Source organism: Gopherus flavomarginatus, chromosome 6 (genome assembly GCF_025201925.1).
Source record: "Gopherus flavomarginatus isolate rGopFla2 chromosome 6, rGopFla2.mat.asm, whole genome shotgun sequence".
NCBI classification, from domain to species: Eukaryota; Metazoa; Chordata; order Testudines; family Testudinidae; genus Gopherus; species Gopherus flavomarginatus.
In genome coordinates, this window is record NC_066622.1 from 73,681,744 (window position 1) to 73,698,546 (window position 16,803).

Here is a 16,803-nt window from a genome sequence, read left to right on the forward strand (position 1 = left end):
CTACCAGTTTTAAACTAGCACTTGAAGAGTCTGAGGCTGCTAAAGAGACTGCGCCAGAATATAAAGGTGTGTTGTAAAAAGTATTGCTGTGTGATATAAGCAGTAGACACAGCAATGTGGGCAAACAGAAAAAAAGTCTAGGCACATAGAGACCAGAACCAAACTGAAAACAGATAGTGTGTCCTGCTGTAGGGAACAGGAAAGGATAAGTCCTTCCAGTCCATACATGCAAAGCACTAAGCATCAGGAGTTGCATAAACATAACCACAAAATGACAACAATGATGATAAAATTTACCGAGAAGACAAATGCCCAGTTGTATTTGATTCTAGTGCTTTATCAGGAAAGCGTTCAGTTCAATGTTAGGTACGGTGACTAGAAAGTCACTCTGCACTATTTTTTCCATGAATCCAGGGCTTGTGCACGGTAACATGGATATAACCCTCCAGGACATGTATACAGATGAAAACCCAGCATTTATGGGAAGTTATTTCATAGTGATTTTTCTGCTTGTCAGTTTATTTATCCACTGCACTTTGTTAGAGAAAAACAATTCACAAATTCCAGGGTATTCAAGTTTATATGTGTGTCCTCCTTGCCTCTGTGTGTGTGTGTGTGTGTGTGTGTGTGTGTGTGTATAGATATATATAATTGCACAAATTTAAATTAACGTATCAATAAAGAATCTATCCCTGCAATGAAATGATATTCATTAAAAATTTATTTACCCTAAAGCACACTGAAGTTTACTACTCCTAAAACAGATTATCATAATCTCCATCTTTAAAGAAACAATGTTAACACAATTATCTACAATCACTTTAGTCCCTCTTTATAACCTTAGCGGAGTTCTTACAATATGGCATGAGAACCCTTCGGAAGCAGGGGATTTGCCTGTGTCGTGGGATTTTCGGCCAATGCTTCTATATTTGCACTGGGGAGAACTTTGTTTTAATTGAATTTCCTTAGCATTGCTAAGCAATTGCAATAAACTGAAAACAAGTCTGGATTTAATTAAATGAACAGGTTTGGATTGTTTTGTTTTTTTTTTGAAGTAATAGAAATATTTTGTAGGTTTCCTGAACATGAAGCTATGATTCTTACCTACACCTTGACCTTAATTTTTGTAACTAGATAACATGGCTCAACGGATGTTCATGTTCCTAACCTTCCTTTCTTCTCACCATGAGCCATCTATTGATATCAAAACAATATGTTTACAAATCTGTCCTTAAATGGTACAAATTGCTCAAAATAATATTACTGTTGCATTTGTATATCTATATATATTTTACATACTAGCTGGATTGTCCTGTGCTCTGATCATTAGATCCAACTGCTTGCATGCAAAACCAAAATAAAGCACTTTTGAATACTCCCTCCCCTCCCAAATAATTTGTAATATTGTGTGCCAGCTGTGGACAGACACAGTGTATGCACACAGATAGCTGTCAGTGAAGTCTGGCAGCAGAGCAGTTAATAATACATGTCTTAAAAGTGTCAAGCCAGTGAACTTTTTGTCTAAGAATACAACCTAGTCCCAGTTGCTGTTTGCTCATTAGGGCTCAGTGACATATCACTGTGTTTCTTACCTGTCCGACATCAGTCCTGCTAAGCCATATCGCATAGTGTCGGGAGTTTAGAGGGACTGAATGCATAGAGAACAATTCCAAATGAACAGGGAGTCTGTGCGTCTCTTTGGGGAGTTCTTGATATCCTTCGAGTTGATGTCTGCTGTCTCAAGAGGAGATAGGCAGGGATATAAGAACACAAACTGCTGCGAGGGGCCTAATCCCGCAGTCCTTGGCCAGGCCAGACTCCCATGGAAGTGTCCATGAGTTGCAGGGCTGGCTCAGAATATGGACTAATGTACCTTTGTGGTTTTTCTCAGCAGCTTCAGAGACAGCCTCCTCCAGACACTGGCTCTGCCTGTGCAGCTTGCTGTCTGGGCTGTGCAGCCCTTCAGCTCACAAATGCCCAATCTTGCAAGCTGTGCTGAGTGTTTCCCAGAGTTTGCCCAAACAAGGACGCCGTAATTTTCTCAGTACAAAGGTGTCTGCGATTTCTAGACAGGGATTTCCCTCCACAGACAACTCTGAGTTTGAAAGCCAACATTTTGTTTTCTGTGTAATGTCCATCCCAGGATTCCTGAACGCCCCTGGGGTCCTTTCTCTCCATCCGGAGTGTTTGTTGGACCCTGAGTCATTTCTGATCTGCAGCACATGGGGATGCAGTCTGCGCTCGCTGTCCCAGGAGTTACAGCAGGGTCAAACATTGTCAAAGAGGTAGTTAGTCTAATCTCATTTATAACATTAGCAGAGTTGGCCAGCAATCGGATAATGCATGGGCTGCTTCTGTAAAGATGAGGGTGCCCACGGCACAACAAAGGTAGATCAGACTTTATTCCTTTGTAGACATTTGTTTACATATGGACATTAAGTGGAATAAAGTTTTACAACTTCTGAGACCTTATTTGATCAAAATCAGAATATCTGGAGATCCTGACATTCATTTATTTTTACAGATACCAAATAGATTTTCAAGCACATCGTGTGCTAGGTGAGCACAAAATCACACAGAATATATGTTTATTTAAGTCTACGGAGAGGTATGAGCCTTGTCCTGGAGCTGGTGGACTGCCGGACTCTGCAGTATCACAGACCCACTCCTCCTTGAGACATACAGATTCCCATTAATTCTTGATACGCCATTTGACCAAATGGAACTGTTTACTGGGTATATGAGCAGACAGAGCCGTGCGTGCAAAAGTTTAAAGTGAATATAGCCCACTTTGTATTAAGCAGCCACTGAAAGATCTTAAAATAAAGATGGAAGAATATTTTCTTATTTAGAAAACATTACGGACCAGAGTGGTAAACCGGGATTTTTCTCTCAAAACAATATGCCACTATTTTGTGAGTTGTGTCACATTAGTGAATAAATTTTGACACATGCTAAATTAAAAAAAAATACAAACAAACATAAATCTACCTTCAGATTAATGGATTGCAACATACTGTAGCACATTTGGAATTTTTTACAGCAGTACCGTTTATAATAGCAAATGTTCTGGAATAAATACAACAAACATTCAATCCAAAAGCTCTTGTAAATCTGAAAAGAAAAGAAAAAAAAACCTTTTCAGCCTCTGCACTAGTCTACTTTTAGCTGTATTTAATGTTGTCTCTCAGCGAAAACATTATTAGTGGTGGTAATACCAAACTTCATTGCTTTTCAAATAATTCCGGCAGTTCAACAGTTAACAGCCAATAGAAAGCCCGCCTGTGTGCGAATCTAGTCCTTTCAGCCATGCACTAGACATTAAATTTTGGGAGGACAATTAAGTAGAGTTAACTGTTGCCTATTCTCCCTGAGGTAGCTTCCCTTTTGATCCTGCGGCGCCTGGCGCCTTCCAAAGCATAACTTGTCTGCCTTATTAAAATGCTCCAACTTATGGTGAAGGATTGCCCGGTGCTTTTCAAATGAAGCAGCAACAATCAGAAGGACCAAGACGAGCTGCACTGCAGAACACTAGGACCAATGTAATAAATTAGCAATTACCCTTGTAAATAAAACAGCAGACTGAAAGTCGCAGTAAAGTTCAAGAAAACAGTGCGGAGGGGGGGGGGCGTTAAAGAACATGTCAAGCCTCGAAAACAGCAAAGCAGCCCCTGGAGCAGGCTGGGCTCCCAGCCATCGCTGCTGGCAGAGCGGGGAGCTCCCAGGTTTGTGGCTAGTGGGGACTGATGAAATAAATGTTATGGGCCCATTGGGGTGCAAAGGCAGGATTTTGGGGAGAGATGAAATCAGCAGGGAAATGCTAGTAGGGATCCGCTCTCCCTGGTGCCAACAAGCGCCCAGCAATGGGGAGAAGAGGCACTGCTGCCCTACTTGTTAACTGCACTGAACTGTGCTCCCAGAAATTGCAGCCCGGGGGCCACCAGCCGCCCCCCGGCCGCCTCCCTCCCCAGCCAGGCGGCTCCGGCCTGAGAGTGTAGGCGGCCAATGGCAGCCCCTCGCCCGGCACGTCACGGGCTGCAGGGGGGAGATTGGAGGGCGGCCACATGAAAGAGGAGCGGCAGAACTTTTATAGCTGTTAAAGTGCAGGAGAAGCCTGCAAGGTCCCCGAGTCCCATCGCGCGCCTGCTGCCCTGCCCCAAGCATGGAGCCCGGGACCCCATCTCCCACCCTGGTCTTCGCACTGCTGGTGCCTGAGCCTGGAGCAGGGAGCCTGGAGCCTGGACCCCACCCCTGAAGCAGGGAGCCTGGAGCCTGGACCCCACCCCTAAGGCTGGAGTTGGGACCCCAGAGTCTGGACCGTGAGGCTGGATCTCGGACACTGAAGCAGGTGGATCCCACTCCTGAGGCTGGAGCTGGGTCCCTGGAGTCTGGACCTCCACCCCTGAAGTTGGGAGCCTGGACCCTGAGGCTGGAGCTGGGACCCCTGAAGCCTGGACCCTGAGGCTGGAACTGGGACTTTGGAGTGGGTGGACCCCACCTCTGAGGCTGGAGCTGGGTCTGTGGAGTCTGGACCCCACCCTTGAGACTGGAGCTGGGACCCTGGAGCCTGGACCTCACCCCTGAGGCTGTTGCTTGGGCCTGAGCTCTGGGACAGTGTCTGGAGCCTCTGGGGGTGCGTATGCAGGGCTGACTCCCCTTTGCCCCCCTCAGCAGTTTTATGGCTCCCTCCTCCCTGAGGATGAATCCTGGCCAGAGATTGCTGAGTCCAGAGACAGCCCACGCAGAGACCAGCAAAGGAGTGGCTGCCCTCGCCAAGGGGAGCCCCCTTGCTGAGGAGCAGCTGCCCAGGATGGGTTCCAAGGCACTGGGATGCAGGGGCCAAACCACCTCCAGCTCCCTACTGCCTTTCAGTGTGGAGTCCCTGCTGATCACGGAGCGCAAGCTGTGTCCTCAGAGCAGTCGCCTGCACCAGCTACCCCCCGCTGCCACTGCCGAAGCGCCACCCGCCCGGGCCCGGAGCAGCTTGTACACAGCGGAGTCAGGCCAAGATTTCCCGGAGCAGCGGGCTAAGCAGCAGCCACTGGCGGTGGAGAGTCCAGGTGACAAGGAGCCCAACTCCTGGTTTGCAAAGTCTGCCTGTTCTCCACCAAGTAAGTACCTAAAATGACCCCACACCTCTGCGTGTCAGAGCACGGAGCCAGCCAGGGCAACTGTCAGTCCAGCTAGCAGGACCCCTGGGACCCTTCCCCTGCCTGACAGAGCAGCGAGGGAGCACTCATGGGGTGCGAATCCCTCCCTTGCTGGTTTGTGGCCCTCTCCCCACCTGAGAGCCCGGGCCAAGCTCACCTGTGGCCTCCTCTGAACAGCAGAATGGTCAGGATCCGGCCCCATCAGTGGGAAGGGCATATTGCCTGCAGGGATAGTGGATGGGGAGACAACAGCCATTCAGTGAACCCTAACTCACCCCAGTGCCTCACTTGCGCTGTGAAGCTCCAGCCAGGCTGAGGTGCCATCGCTTCAACCCGGAGCCGACCTTGAGGCGGCTGCAGCTTCCCATGCTCTGTGCCTACGAGCCCTGTGTGAGCAACACAGCTTGACCTGGGCTCCTGCTGGTACCTACAGCCTCATGGTAGAGTCCGCCAGGTTGTTGGCCCTGCCATAACTCCGTGCCCCCAGCAACCCTCGCCAGCCACTCAGTTCTGAACAGTGCAGGAAAGGCCCAGTGCGCTCTCCTGCCAATAGCACTGTACATTGCTAATGGTGCGCAGGGCACCTGGACCTGGCCTGCACTCCTCCCTCGAGAGTCCCACCTGGGCCCAGGGCCACCGCTCACACCACTTGGTGCCTGCCCGTGAGCTCAGCTCCTCTGCCCACACCCAGGCTAGGTGCACGGTGAACCCCATTGCTCTGACCCCAAGCAGCTCTGCCCCTGTGAGCTGAATGGCACACTGGCCCCTCTGTGGAGCCAGGCACTGGGAACCCCACGGGCAGGGGAGGGATCTGCCTGCTCTCTCCAGCTGAGACACGAGCTCCTGGGGACTAATGTGTGGAACCTCATGTCACAGCATCCTGCTCCCTGACAGCCAGTGCCTGATCCGCATCCAAGTTCAGCATGCCTGGCCCCATGCCTGAGGGAGTCTCCAAGCCCCAAATAGGGGCTTTGTGAGTACCTGTTGTGCAGTCACTGAGGTGAAGGCCTGCTCTGTGCCATGCTGGCTTCCCAGCCCCGAGGGACCAGGCCCTGCACCAAAGCTAGCCCCACTGGGGAAACGCGCATTCATGGCAGGGCTGGAGCCCAGGATGGACTCCATGTCTGACATGAGTGGGAATACAGGGCTGGAGGGTCCTGGAGATCGCTTCTTTGGCCTGGCAGCTGGGCCAGGGCCGCTCCACACTAAGTAGCTGGGCTGTTTGTTTGTGTCACCTTGCAGGGCAGCCCAGCCCTCCACCCTGCACTCTGAGGAAGCACAAGAACAATCGCAAGCCCCGCACGCCCTTCACCACCTCGCAGCTGCTGGCGCTTGAAAGGAAGTTCCGGCAGAAGCAGTATCTGTCCATCGCCGAGCGGGCTGAGTTCTCCAACTCCCTCAATCTCACAGAGACCCAGGTCAAGATCTGGTTCCAGAACCGCAGGGCTAAGGCCAAGAGGTTGCAGGAAGCAGAGCTGGAGAAACTCAAACTGGCCACCAAGCCCTTGCTGCCCTCTTTTGCCCTGCCCTTCCCGCTGGGGGCACACCTGGGCTCCCCATCCCTGTACGGAGCCACCAGCACTTTCCCCGGCAGAGCAGCCCTGCAGCCTGTCCCAGGTCTCTTCACAGCGCCAGTCACCTATGGCATGTACTACCTGTCCTAACAACCTGGTGCAGGGGCCAGGCTCTGTGTGCAGCACTTGGGTCACAGTGCCCCAGGGCTGCGCTGCTGCACATAGGGCGAGCAGCACAATATGTGGGCCGGCAAACCCACTTCTTTGCTGGCTGCCGATTGTGGACTAGCCCCCTTCTGACCAGCATGCACTGAGTAGCTTATGGCTGCCGAGGGTCAGTCCCTGGCTGTGGAACAGCAGACAAAAATCCACTGAGAATAGTGTTTGGGCTTCAGTGCTGAAGGATTGCTGCCTCCCAGACTGTAGGTGAGAAAAAGTTCCTTCCCCGTGGGCTCCCTCACTTCAGCACCCCAGTGCAATGCACTTGCTTCCCAGCCCAGCTGGCACAGGGCTGACTTTAGCTCTGAACTGTCTCAGGTTCCTCTTGATCCTGGTATGAATCTGATCCTGTCTTCCAGCCTCTGAACAGGGGAGACCCAATCACAGTATGACAGGAAGTTCCCATCTCCCCGTATCGGTCTCTAATGGCCTTTCCTGTTAGCATCTCCCTCTCCCAAGCATATCCTAGTCTGGGGAGCTTGTCCCTGAGTGTTTACAACAACCACAAGTCACTGGTCTCAATGCTGGGGTTGCAGAGAGCAGGCCTTTGGCCTGTGCTGGTCTGACTGACTCAACGTGATGGTACTGTGTGGCCTGAACACCCGTGGATGGGATTGTGCTTGATACTGACACTGCAGCACTGCGTTGGAAGCCTGGTGCTTCCCCTGCTCCTGATGCTGCATGGCAGAGCACAAAGTGTTGAAGGACAATGAGAGTAAAACAGCACAAAGCAGAGACTGCTCCCCCCTGCACTCCTAACACACACACATTCTTCCAGAACCATCTTGGGTTTGATTAATCATCCCTCCTCAGTGTCTTCCTCCCCCCACCCCTGACTACCCACAAGGCTCCCCCTGGCATGAATGAGTTCGGCCAAGTCATGATTTCAAGGTATGGGACCAATGGGCCTGACTATGCAGCCATTATCCATGAGCAGTTGGCCTTAGGGAGTCACCCCATTGGGGAATGGAGCTCTGCCAGGCCCATGCTGCTTTCCTTGGGGCTGGCAGTGACTCGAGGCCAGGTACCTTAGTGCTCTCTTGCTGTAAATAGGGAACAGTCTGATTTTTGTATGGTTCACTAGGGTCTGTATTTGAGGATGCTAAGCTGTTTATAGGTGAGCTCTCACTAAGACTCACAGGTGTGTCTACGCTGTGTGCATTTCAGCCCATGTGAAAGGCGCAGAGCTAATTCCATGTACATAGTTTCGGTTTTGTACAGAGCCCTGAATGGGCTGGGGCAGAAATCTCCCTGTTTTGTACAAAGCAGTCAGTCAATAAAGCCTCTAAGTTAATCAAGGCAGCAGTGCGGCTCACAGCTTTGTTCTTTGTAAACAATATCGTAGCTTGCCCCAAAATGTAACAAACCATTTCCTAACCAGAGCCGGTGTATTCAGCCTGCACAATGAGGCCTGGCTGCTGGGGAGAGCCAAGAGGGGTTCCTGTAAAATACTACACAGATTAGCGAGGCCTGCCTTGCAGGTGTCAAGCTTGTGCTGCACACACAGCACTGCTTCCTGCCCTGCCGCTGCGGTAATGCTTGGGGCTCTTTGGATGTACTGCAAAAAGCTACCTCTGCCATTGCCCCAGCGCCTAGTAGGGTGACCAGATGTCCCATTTTTAACAGGACAGTCTTGCTTTTGGGGACTTTTTCTTATACAGGCACCTATTACCCGCCACCCGTCCCATTTTTTTGCAGATGCTGTCTGGTCACCTAGCACCTAGCCAGCTACTGTGCATTGCCACTGCTAGAGGCAACCCCCCAGCCATCTCAGAGGAGTGAACAGAATTGAGGTGGCTGCCCTGCTGGAGAGCAGAGCCACTTCTCTAGGTGTTGGAGGCCTCCCATTTGCTAAGGGTCTCGCTCCAAGCCCCCAGGCAGTGGCTCCGGTCCACTCCCTAGCACTTTGCAGCCCTGCTTCACCCCCCCACCCCACAATATAGGGGCTCATGCTCTTGTGGTGCTTCCCCAGCTCACTGCCTATCTTCCTGGCCTGGGGCTGCTTACCATTGGCAGGAAGTGGGGCACGCCCAGGCACTGGTCAGGGCTTTAAGCATCTTTGCAGCCACAGCTCTTAAGAAGCTTCCTGAGGTGCTGCCAGAGAAGGCCCCAGCACTCTGTCAGAGGAATGCACCTCTCTGGATGACCCCTGTCACGCTGCCCCTCCCCTTTGGAGGAGGCTTTGGGAAACCTGAGGTCCCTTCCTGCTCCCAGGAAAGCTGGGGTGGGGAGCGGTCCTATAGCTCACTGCCCATTAGGCAGCCCCCTGGGTCCCAGGCACTTGCCCTGCTCCTGGTCAGGGAAGGCTTGGTGCCCAGCAGCCATTCTGAACTGGAAGCCCATGTCTCAGACTTTGTCATGATTCTAAATGTGTAGCAAACAGTGTGTGTTTGCGCTAGGCAGCGTCAGTCCTCGGAACAGGAAATTACTGGTATTTCTTGGAGACTTGTCAAGTTTCAAACTGTGGCTGGCTGTGAGGAGTAAGGGGCTGGGGCTGCGGCTCCAGACCTGCCTTTGCTCTTACTTTAGGCACGATCACCACCTGCTGGATGCCAGACACTCTGCACCGACTGGGCTAGAATCCATCCCTTGAAGAAGCAACTGCTACAGCACTACTCAAGCCTCTGTGGGAATGGTTCTAGCAACTGCCCTCCCATGCCCAGTCCTTCAACCGCTTCTCCCCATACCTGCCCTTTCCTAGCCTGGCTCCCTTTGGCCTGCTGCTCTGTTTGTGTACCACCTGAATGAGTTTTCATTATCTTATCAGAGACTGTAGATGGGCTCTGAACTGCCTCTGCTTTACTGCAGCCTCTAAGGGAGTGCTGTTCGGCCACATCTGCAAGGGTTGCCTTCAAGACTCTGGGGCCATAACGTCCTGCAGCAGCTGTGCTCCTCGGGAACCATGACACTTTCCACTGTAGGAGTGAAAGGTATGAGAGATGGAGACAGATTTCTGCTCAACAGCTCCCCAACTGTGGAATCCCTTCCGAGAAGAGATTAGAGTAACCAGATCTCATTGACTTCAAGACAAAATGTGAGACTCACTCCTTTGACAGTCTCCCCATTACACTAATGTTTATGGCAAAGTGGTAGTGATGCCAATATTTCAAATTGCCTAATCCTTTCCATTGTAATTCCCTAGCCTCGCTGCTTATGTCAACAAACTTTTCTTTTGAAAGTTTCAGCAAATTAGGTTAGCCATTTTTAGATCCAGATCAATAAAAAAATAGATACTTTCACCGATGCTAAAAACATTTCCAATGCTAGTTTAAACATCCCTAGGGCTGTGCAGCAGGAACTGGATGTTAGCAAAGGGATAGTTGTGGGGTCAGGGCAGTGCCTTTCATCACCTCCATAAAAATCTCTTCAGATTTGTAAACCGTAGGAAATCTCCCTTGGCACACGTTTGTTATTTTTTGAACAGTCCTACTGCACTGAGTTTGCTTCCAAGCCCCACTGAGCCGCCTTCGTTGTTTCCAAACAACTGCGTAGACTAATAGTGTAAGCGAGGTGGTGGTGGCAGGAGCATGCCAGCCCTATAGCTCTCCTTTGGCCACTGGGAAAGTAGCTAGGCTAGGAGACACAAGCCTGTGAACTCTAATCACCAACACTTAATATCGAGTAGGACTTCATACACCTGCTTTAAGAGAGACAAGTATCCTCCCCTTTACAGATAACTGGGCATCAATAAAGTTGCACAAGGTCACTTCTGGTAGAACTGGGAAGAGAACCCAGGTCTGTAAAATGACAGACCTACCTTTCAGTTACTTAGCCATACTGTGTTTGGAAGCATCCATGCTAAATCTGTGTGCTTGGCTAGGGTGGCCCAGTTCCTGCACCAGTGAGGTATTTGCCACAGGAGACAAGGCGAGACAGCTTGTACATCCCTTTATGGAGGTGCAGTTCAGCCAACACAAAGGGGCCACAAAGCACTGATGAATCATGCTCCATGTCTTCAAAATGGGGCTACTCTAACACACCCCTCTTCACAAATAGGTTTGAGACCCACAGATTAATGAGCGCATTGTAAATGCAAAGCATAATTTAAAAGCAAAGACCACTCAGGAGTGTTAATTTGCAGATCCCGTCTCTACTCATTAGCCCACACTCCCCCACCAGAGCCAGGAAAGAACATGGACCCACATTCCCAGCATTCTACAAATGTCTACAAAACAACGGTTTAACCCACTGGCAAAGGTTGTGTTTTATCCCTCCCAATAAAGGCTATATCAGGCTGTTGTGTATAGCTAAAGAGTGGGAGTCTAGGGAGCAACTGAGCTATGGTATTTAAAGTCCTTGTTTACTGTTACAATGTTAAATGCCTACAGGGGGCTCTGGTCTGTTGGCCCCAGCTCCCAGTGTGAAGAACCACCTTTAAAATCCCTTTTATTAAGCTTGCATAAAAAAGGAAAACAATGAAAACATTCCAACCATAAAAAGTTACACACATTTTAATTTCAACAATTTTCCCCTATTCTGGCCCAGCCTTTTAGCCCTCTAGACTCTCTTAAGAGACATGACAGTCCTTGGCAGGATGTTAAAGATGATGTTAACTGTCCTAACTGGGAAGAGACAGTCCCATTAGGCTGTCTCCACTGAAACAGCAATTTATAGTGCTTGTTTTAGGACCAAATCAGCCTCAGTCAATAATTGTTTTTAGGTGCTTCATTTTGCATATCACACACTAACTAGCCTCTTTCTGCACCATTTAAACTCTCTCTAAACTGGCAATGCCCTGTTACTTTCCTTAATTCAATCACATACTCAGAAATTCTTTCATTGCCTGTTTGACTCCATTTATAAAAGCAGGAATGACTGTGATCACCACGGCTTTTAGGGATAGATGAGTTTGTAAAATTTCCACATAATCAGCAAATGTTTCGGCTGCAAGTTTAAAAAGCTGTTAGGCTGCTTAGCAAGTTGCACATTTTAGCTCATTATACTCAGTAAAACTGACTCTGTTCTGATCAGTTATACCATTCGCTCATTTATCCTGTTCCAATCTCTTTCGAGAGGTGGGCCACTCTGCTACTGAACTATCAAACAAGTCCATTTCCCCCAAAGTGCCAGACATTTTTAACACAATTTTTCTCTAAGTGAGCAGATCACTTATAGTCCTAGTGTTGCAAGGTGCAGTTTCCATTTTAGTTGCACTGTCCCCAGGCCGCTCCCTATTCCTGACTATATTCTCAGCTTAGGATCCCTGCCTTGCTGCTTAAGTGTTGTGTCTCTTGCTCTTTAAGCAACAAATAGGGTACGAAGGAATCATACAGGCACAGTGGAATCCAACTAACAGTGTTTATTCAACTGACGCAGTATGCCAGACCTAGCTACATACACACATTGCCACTCTGGTTGGGTTCTGGCAACTTCTAAAATCTAGAACAGTGAGTACCACTAGAGGGCTCACAAATTATTTAAAGGGATACTACTTTATTCCTAACCCCTAGAAAGTAAAAGTCATATGCTGCTTGGTCTATGGGTCTGAAACAGGCTTTGGGTGTCTGGAGCTCCTGGACTATACTGCACAGCACTTTGTGGTGTGTGATGCTCTTGGTCATTCCAAACTCCCACCACTCCCCATGGGGTGAAGATGCCTCCTACAGCTGTTGAGGCAGCAGGAATTGATTCAGAAACCACTCCAACTGCTTTATCAGCAAGCAATCACTTGCTTAGAGAGAGAGAGAGAGAGAGAGTGTTAATCTAATTCTGGAGCTGGAGGAACCCAGCCCTGGGGAACCTAGGTCCTGCAGGATAGCACCATTGGGAGGGACTTGCAGAAGGAAGAAGTGGAACTCCATATGAACACACAAGTAGTACATTAATAGAATTACAGAACCTCCCCAGAAGAGTAACCCTAATAAATGAGCATACCCCAAAGTAACGGGCACATCTGGTAACAATGCCAAGGAAAACTGAACCACATTTCAGCCACTAATGATTGTGTGTGTGAAATTATTTTCAATGTGTATTTTGGATTTGGCTGTTGCTGGGTTTTTTAGGAAGTTTGGGAAAACCAGAGCACCAGAAAAGCCTGATTTTTTCACACCCTGCACATTTACTGCTCCCTGCAGCTGTCTGAGCAGTAACAGTGACATCACAGATAATCAGTCACTTAGCACTCTCTCCCTCCAGGTCATTTGCACACTGGGAAAGTCACCAATGCTCTGGCTGTCATGGCAACAGCTGCCTTTGCTGATTTCCCCTAACATTATTTCAGAGGAGCTGCAGTCAAAGCCGGGCTTGGATCAGCTGCTACTCGGTTCCTTTGGGCTTGTACTGGGGTACTCTACACTGCTTTTCAAAGGTACTTGCTGAAAAGGGGGTTACATGAAACTAAGATAGAGAATTACAGCTCCTTCCATGTATATTGTTTATTTGCTTCTTACCCATTGGGCGCTATATATGGCTTTCTGAATATTTACCTGTCATCTCCTATCATCACAAGAAAGACTCACAATTGTTCCCTCCTCAAACAAGACTTTGTACAATGCTCAAACAAAAAAATGTGTTTAACGTTAGTTAAGGTTGCTCTCATCAATAAACTAATAAAAAAATTAGAAAATACAAAGTTAGAGGATTAAAAGTGTGCAAAGTCAAGCACTCTCAAGTTAGAAAATGCCAAAGTGAACATTGCTCATGATACAGTCGGGACCACCGCAGAGACCCAATGCACTCCCAGCCAGACAAACTCCAGGATCATCTTCTGGAGGCTGACCAGGCTTCTCAAGAGCAGGCTCAAGGTATTGAACTGGTGCTAGAGCATAGACAGGAACAGCTGGTTGATCACAAGTGCCCTGCCTCAAAAGGAAAGGCACTGGAGCACCCCATCCACCTCTGCAACCTGGTCAGACAACCAGGCTTCTAGATTGATGCAACTCTCCAGCTAGGAGGGATTGGTGGCAGGAAGGTACATGCCAAGATAGAGCAATGGACACCAGATGGCAGAGAATGTGGGTAGGAGAGAGACCACCTGATACCTGTAACCCAACCATCAGGGCAGAGCTCTTGACTCAGTGGACCCACGCAGAGGAGACTGCTGAATAGATGGCTTGGCAAGCCTCCACACATGCCAGTTCCCTCAGGTCCTGGGCCACGAGGAGCACATTGTCAGCATATGGCAGTAGGGCTACTCTCAAGTCCAGCTTTCACAGCACCAACCTGTCATTCTCTTGCAGAGGAGACTGAGAAGGGCTCAATGGCAATAGCATACAGCTGCCCACAGAGAGGGCAGCCCTGATGCACCCCTTGACCAAAGATGACAGGCTTGGTCAGGGCACAGTTGAGCTTCCCCAGGCATTCTGCAGAGATGCACAGCACCTGGAGAAACCCCATGAATTGGAGGCCAAAGCCAAACACTCGCCAAGATACCCATGAGCCACCCTGTCACAGGTTTTCTCCTGGTCAAGGAACAGGAGGTGGAGTGACCGACCATACCTACTCGCCAGCTGGAAAAGATCTCAGACCAGACAACAGTTGTCCTGGTTAGAGACTTATACACTCTTCAGGGATTAATGCATCCCACCAAGTTTTTACAGTGACATTCCAGCAATGTTTGGAAAAGAGCTGGGTTTATTAGTCACCAAGAACACAGCATCAGAAATCCATAGACGTAAGGTTAAAGCGTAGTTCATTCTGGTCAGCCCAGAGCACCTGGCAAGCTGTTGTGAACCCCATTTTCAGGCTCTCTGTCTCTCTCTGATTTCCTTCCTTAGGCTACGTCTACACTGCACACCTTACAATGGTGTGGCTGTGCCACTGCAGCTGCACCATTGTAAGGTGCGCAGTGTTGCCGCTCTTTATCGCCGGGATTGAGCTCTCCTGACGACAAAAATAAAGCCACTCCCAACAAGGGGTGGTACCTTCGTCACCAGGAGCGTGGCTCCTGCTGACAAAGCGCTGTCCACACCAATGCTTCTCATCGTTAAAACTTTTGTCATTCAGGGGGGTCTTTTTTCACACCCCTGAGCGAGGAAAGTGCAATGTAGATATGGCCTTAGTCAGCTCCCAGGTGAGAGACCTCCAAGGTTCTGCCACAAACCAACTCTCATTCCCTCACCTTACACCTCCCAGTCCTTTGTTCTTAAGCTGTAGTCTCTGCTCAGCTTCTCTGCTGAGAGTTGGGGAAATCCTCCTCCCTCTGGGTCACTGGTTGTTAGGTGTCAATGTCCTGGTGACTGGGCTTTCTATTGCCCTCTCGGATTTTCCACTGATATGGGTCTGTCTCATTCAGTCCTTTTAATGACACATTCTGCCAGCTCAAACAGCTAGGCAACATACACACCTATGTGTCTCAGCCTGCCCCGAGAGCAAACTTATTCCCCCACTGTGTAGCCATGTAAAGCACTGAGGAAACCAAGGCACATCGGCTTCATAAAAAAAATTACAAAAAATTTCTACTTCTTCAAAGCTATGACCTTACAGTCCAGGCTGAGTATTGACACTAGGCACCAATTCCTCATGTCATGGAGGTCCCACTTTTTGGACAGCAGGGCAAGCATGACCTGCCCTGCACAACATGAGACATGCCCCACTCCCCATGGTCCAGACAATGGCAATGTCTAGCCCAAGCACGTTCCAGAATGCACAGTACAACTCTCAAGTTCAGCCCATTATTGCCTAGAGATTTTGTTAGGCATCAGATGGAGGGTTTCCAAGACCTCAGCCAGAGTAGAGGACGCTCCAGCCAGTCCCGGTCACTCGCACTGACTGTAAGGAGTTCGTCCCATGGGATCTCACAAGCATCAGCATTAGTTGGACCATGGAGAAGTCTGCATAGAAAGCTCCCATCCTTTCCTGCTTCTCCACTGGATCCTTAAGAGGGGTGCTGTCCTCTTCCAGGGGGCAGGTGGCATGCTTTTCCTCCATGGCATAGAAGCAGGAGCTGCAGTCCACCTCCTGAAGAAGTTGGATATATGATCAGACAAAAGCATCCTGCATCCAATGGTCATCAAGGACCCAGAGCTCATCCTTCTTCTCCTGATGCTACCTGCAGCAGGATGGATCCCTGGGGTGAGTGTCCAGGCACCTCTTCAGCTCCAAAACCTTCTGCTCCAACTGCTCAATCGTCACATCACTCCTCTGACTGGCCCCCCAATGTAGTTGTGGCAGAAGAACTAGGCATGCCTCTTCCCCACATCCCACCACCTCTCCCCCGCCAGGCCAGCCAGAACTTCCAGGAGGCTGTTAAAATGCCAGTAGACCAGCCCCAGCTGCTCAGGCATCAAATAAACCATCATGGATACCACATGGTGGTCCAAGAAGGGGACCAACCTGATGCTGGAGGAGTGGCCCACAAAGAGTTAAAATAGGAAACGTAAATGCGGTCCAGCCAGGAGTGGCATGACTGAGTATCCTCCACACAGACACAGGAAAAGGTGGTGGAGTCATCCAGGTGGTGGTTGCTCCAGACATCTACCAGGGTGTAACGATATCCCTGAGGACATCCACTGTGGCCTAGCACTTCTCTCAGACACATCCAGGGTGCTGTTAAAATCCCCACCCAGGACCAGGCACTTAGGAGAATCCAAAGTGCCAAGGAAGGCAAAAGCCCGTGGATACAACTGCACCTGCTTCGGGATTGGGTATCAGGGCACAGATGTTGACAAGATTGAGGATCAGCCCCTCCATGCAGACCCAGAAGTGCAGCTGGCACCCTGGCATGACCTCGGCAACCCCCAGGACCTTGGGCCATAGGTCCAGGGAAAACAAGAGTGGCCACCCAGCCCAAGAGTGCAGTGAGGTGGCTGAAGTACACCCTCTTCCCTCCCACTCCAGCTCCTAGCTGGGTTTGGTGGCTGAATCTATGTGAGTCTCCTGCAGGAAAATCACAGAGTACCACCCCCACCCCCCACTAAGCGAGCAGAGTACCTATCATCAGCAGAGACTCATCCTACAGCCTCTTGTATTCAGAGATGCAA

The 16,803-nt window shown here is 49.7% G+C and overlaps 1 protein-coding gene across 1 annotated transcript; it reads left to right on the forward strand.

The window, feature by feature from the left end:
* The first annotated feature begins 4,094 nt into the window (after positions 1–4,094).
* Positions 4,095–8,181, forward strand: LOC127054244 (homeobox protein MSX-3-like). The gene is made up of 2 exons (XM_050960296.1): positions 4,095–5,111; positions 6,393–8,181. The coding sequence occupies exons 1-2, from the start codon at positions 4,679–4,681 to the stop codon at positions 6,812–6,814; spliced, it is 855 nt and encodes a 284-aa protein (XP_050816253.1). The 5' UTR covers positions 4,095–4,678; the 3' UTR covers positions 6,815–8,181.
* Positions 8,182–16,803: the final 8,622 nt, after the last annotated feature.